Raw genomic sequence first — 4748 nt, 5'->3', positions numbered from 1 at the left:
CTAGGTGGTTGGATAGAGAGGACTAGAGAAGGATCAAGGGGATTAAGAAGGGACATGATGCCTTTTTTATCTTAAGAGAGGTATTGAGGGTGTGACAAGAGAAAGTAAGGGAGAACGTAGACGTGGTGGTTGGTCTACCTATTTAGAGAATTGTGTAAGTTTCCTATAATATGATTCTTGCTTTACTATGTAGAGCCATCCATAGTTATTCTGTTTTAGTCAAGATGATGATGTAATTTATTAGCTTTATATTTAGTCAAGATGATGTAATTTATTAGCTTTATATTGTATGCAACTTGTGGTTATTCTATCTATTATACACCTCATGATTGTAAATGTATTTATTGCTACAAAATAATAGACAATATAATATACACTTTCTACAATATTCTATCAATGTCAAAGTTTTTTTTTCTTTAAGTGTTTGAAATGCATCAAATAATTTAGGTTCAAAAACTTTTAATGAGATACAATTAGCATACTAATTAGAGGACCAAGAAATATAGATCATCATTAATTGCATTAACATGCTAAAAACATAATCCATGTAAAATAGATTGTGAGTGGTTTATTTGTAAAGAAATATAGAAAGTGTGCTTGTTTAATTGAGACATGCCATGTTTGCTTTATGTTCACTATATTGTAGGATAAATTGATTTATAAATAGATTTAAGTTTAAATAGAGATGTATCCATTTTGCCTTTTATTCAAAATATTGTTAGATAAGTGAAAAACTAGACCAAAATCTTATAAAGGTCTACAACATAGTGCAATTATATAAGTAGGCACATACATAATCACACCACAAAGATTAATATGAAATGGTTTAAGTATGGACCAGAAATGATCAAGTCTATGAGAACACTCAATGCAATGCTCAATATGGATGGACTAAATATCCTAAAAGGCGTGCAACATAGTGCAATTAGAAAAAATAACTATATGGGAACAATAATTAGAAAATTCTGCGATCATTTTAGATGGAATTTGTCCAAGTGATCAAGAACCAATCAAATTAGTTTCATAGCAACAAAGTTAAAAGCTCTCGTGTTTTATTCTCACTATTCCCAAACGATCGTTTGGATGGATACAAGGAGAGGTTGGATTTGCTGCAAAATTTGGCGTGAGTCCTGTTACATGGATTGAAGATTCTTGATGTTGGAAAAGAGCTGGAGTTTATAATATATAGCCATTACACCTACTCTCTCTCTCTCTCTCTGTGTCTGTCTTTCTCTCTCTCGGATCTGCTCTTGCGTAAGTTACGCAAAAGAATCTGAGACGCCCTTCATTTGGAAGAGGAGATCAAAGAGAGCACATCTTCTTCCTCCTCCTCGTCTTCCTCATCGTAGCGGTGCTCATGATGACGGTGGTGGTACTGGCTGTCGTCGCGGGATGGTGGCAAGAGGACTGCATGGCGATGATGCGCCTCCTGGAGCTTCTGGTCGAGCTTGTGGCCCACTTGCATGGCTGCCATGCGCACCTCCTGGGGCATTGCACGGAAGATGCTGTTCTTCCCGGCTAAGTGCATGAACAAGGGGCTGCACTCCGATGCCAGAATAGAGATCATATAAACGACAAATGTAAGCACTCTTTACATGAAGACGAAAGTGAAGAAAGGACTCCTGGTGAGCGAACATATATGTACAAGGTACTAGAATCAATCCAAAATGAAGACGCTAAAAGAATTTACGGAAGTAATAGTGAGTCGTACGTGTGGCAGTTGAAAACCGCAGCTGCATCAAAGCCGTCCTGGCCAGCTTGCATCGTGACGGGGTAGTTCTTGGGTACCATCATCAGGCCGCCTTCTCTCATCTCCTCGTCGCACGCCTGCTTGCCGTTGGGGAGCACCACCTGCACTCGGGCACTCCCTCGGACACAGTAGATCACTTGATCCGCGGTGGGGGACCATCCGGGGGTAAGCATGGCGTTCTAGTACATATCATCATGGGTAGGAATGACAACGTGAGGACATGCTATACATGAATACTAAGGCAAAATAAAAATCAAATTTATTTCTTGTAATAAATAGACGCCTCATCAACCGCACTTACCGGGTCCAGCTTCAAGCATGCTGCCGCCATGTCCATGAGCTTGAGCACCGGCAACTTTTGGGCGTTGGCCGTGGTCAGCTCGCCAGCTCCGTCGACGAGGAAGTCACGGTTCGCTCGATCCAGGTGGTAACTGAAATCCACCATCGCCTCCGCGTCACCCTCCTCCACGGTTGCCCTTGGGAGCTCTAGGCCATCCTTGACCCGGATGATGGCCACGCCTTTCTGGCTCTTCACCAGCCTGCGCACACTCTCCTCGTCCATCTGAAAGGCGCAGCGGAGCAGGTCCGTGGAGAAGCCGCGCATGATGCCTCCCATCTCCTCATGGGAGGAGCCCGTGAGATGGAAAGCCTTTGTACAACAGCAGCTTTTTCTTAGATGAGCTCAATTTTGCTACATCAATGCTTTACACAACAGAATTAAATCCCCCCGATATACGTGTGTATGTATGAGGTTGGGAGGAAGCGACACACATATATCCAGACAGAGATACCTCGTAGGCATGCCGGCCGTGCATCATCGGCCCGCGAATGTTGGCGATTGTAAGGAAACAGCATGGCTCCTTCCCATCGTTAAGCATCCAGAAGGGCAACCCAAGCGGCACAGCAATTAGCTCGCCCTTGTTGACGCGTCGAATGTTGGCATTCATCCCCACAGGGAGCATCATGCCCATCCTCGCGCAGCCTGCGATTTTAAGGAGCCAATTAATGTCCATGTCGACCAACGCTCATGAATAAATCAATCTCCTTCTTTCAAAGCTACATTCATGCGGGCTATTCCTCTACATTCTATTCTATATTTCTATTATGAGAGGATTGGATTGACGCGGCGCGGACTTCAAGTATCAATATGTAACTGCGGATCACTTGACGTTGTAATCGTGACATATATTATTACCTCTGAGGATGATCAGGATGCGATGGGAGTTCGCGTACTGCGGCATCAACAGGCCCTGCGGTTTGAGCGTCACCAGCCTGGCATCCATGAGACCCATACGGGTCAGCATGCCTGACACGTCCTTCCACCGACGGATGGAACCCCCGTCCGTTTCCAACAATTGCTCCTCGGCCTCCTCCACCTGGAATTGCATCCTGTGGTCGATATCTGACCCCTCGTAGTATGCAGGCTGGCCACGGTGGCCGCACCCCTTTCTGCTATGGCAATGCTTATTTTCGTCCTCATTGAAGTCACGCGCTGCTGCAGCAGTGGACTGCAGCAATGGCGCTGTCATTAATGAAAGCAGCAACGCCAGAGCTGCCATGCGAGTCAGGTGCTGCGTTTGTAAATGCGGTCCATCGTGACCCATCGTCGACCCACCCACCATCTTAGTACCAAGAGCCAGGGAGATGTTGGTAGCAAGAGTTATAATACGATTCTAGATATTGACCCTGCGTACTGCACCGGACAGTTTCTGAGACAGCCGCCGTATGAAACTATGAGCCAGGAGCACTCCGTGTATTGTTATATATGATGCGAGACGGTCAGACGGGAATGGAAGGTCGCGCGGCTTCGACTCGGACCTCCGGCGCCACATCTGATCCTTGCATGGTTGCACACGTCTCCAGGTGTCTAGCTTCCCCTAGATCGTGCAAGCTTCTCATATTCCACAAAATACCTTCTGGCCGTTCACGGCTGTAATAGACATACGTATGGACCCTAATTTATTTGTTAGTTTGTTCATTTGCACACCATGCATAAAGTTGTTTTGCCCATAAATTGGAGAACTTTTCGAAGAGTGTACACAATGGAGTGGCTGATAGAGCTCAAAGTTGCAAAGTAGCCACTTCATTCGAGATTTAGGTGGAGCTCAAGAAGTCCACCATCATTTAGTTTGGGTTGTAAGTGGCACTCATGATTTCATTAGTCAAGAAGCCATCCGTTTAAACATCCATGACGGATGTGATACGCAATTACCTATGTTCACAAAAAGAAAGAGGTTTAAATGAGATAAGTTTTGGGGAATAAATAGCCGAATTTGTATCTTAAAAAATCCAACAATTAGCTGCTTTTCATCAAGACAACAAAAACATTTTAGCTAATCAAGAAAAGCACACTAAAGACAAATTCTCCATGGACATTGAATCTACACGTACATCTAGCTAGTCTACTTTGCATGATGTGACTGGAGGTAGCTAAATGATGAGAGTGAATCTTATGTGTGTTGGTCCTTGAGAGTAGTCCTTTTGCCATTGAAGATTTTGTTGTCAAATATAAGCGTGTTTGAAGCATAGCCTTATTCAAACTGTGAATACAGCCATACATACACTATGTGTGGACACCAACAGGACTAGTGTCCCTACAAACATAAATTTATTGGTCATAGGATTGTATTAGTTGAGATCAAGCAAACTTTATTCTAGCAAATCTCTTTCCTTACCTAATGATCCATTGTTGCTACTTCCAAATTCAACTTGCTTCAATTTGTGAGTTTATAGACAAAAAAAACCACACATGTTAGATATCACATGGAAGACTTGGCAAAGATCTCATAAGAAAATACATTGAAATATGTTCCCATGCACTACAAGATATAGGCCTTATACCGACGTTAAAAGCGATGAAAATGTAAATAACAAAATTTCTCCCGTCATCGCAAAAAGCATCATTATTGGCAATGCCATAGAGCAGTCGGTATTAGCCACTACAACAGAAACGAGGCATAGACACGCATGTTAGACGCGCAAAGTCGGGCGCATCTAT

The 4748-nt window shown here is 43.5% G+C and overlaps 1 protein-coding gene across 1 annotated transcript; it reads right to left on the bottom strand.

Moving 5' to 3' along the window:
- Positions 1-1019: 1019 nt before the first annotated feature.
- Positions 1020-3479, bottom strand: LOC148010105 (11S globulin seed storage protein 2-like). Its single transcript, XM_087672750.1, has 5 exons — positions 2946-3479; positions 2542-2732; positions 2052-2399; positions 1712-1929; positions 1020-1538 (listed from the first exon to the last, which is right to left on the bottom strand). Exons 1-5 carry the CDS (start codon positions 3370-3372, stop codon positions 1286-1288), a joined length of 1437 nt encoding a protein of 478 aa, XP_087528876.1. The 5' UTR covers positions 3373-3479; the 3' UTR covers positions 1020-1285.
- Between the last annotated feature and the right edge of the window lie 1269 nt (positions 3480-4748).

This window comes from Lygodium microphyllum, chromosome 30 (genome assembly GCF_053477565.2).
Source record: "Lygodium microphyllum isolate KBCC chromosome 30, Lygodium_microphyllum_v1.1.10, whole genome shotgun sequence".
Lineage (NCBI taxonomy): Eukaryota > Viridiplantae > Streptophyta > Polypodiopsida > Schizaeales > Lygodiaceae > Lygodium > Lygodium microphyllum.
The sequence above is the reverse complement of the archived record's forward strand: the minus strand, read 5'-3'. Positions and strand labels throughout refer to the sequence as shown.

Coding starts and splice junctions, on each gene's coding strand:
- LOC148010105 (XM_087672750.1), bottom strand. CDS start 3,372: ATGGTGGGTGGGTCGACGATGGGTCACGATGGACCGCATTTACAAACG. Junction 2,400..2,541: donor ACGGCCGGCATGCCTACGAG/GTATCTCTGTCT, acceptor TGTTGTACAAAG/GCTTTCCATCTCACGGGCTC. Junction 1,539..1,711: donor GCGGTTTTCAACTGCCACAC/GTACGACTCACT, acceptor ATCGGAGTGCAG/CCCCTTGTTCATGCACTTAG.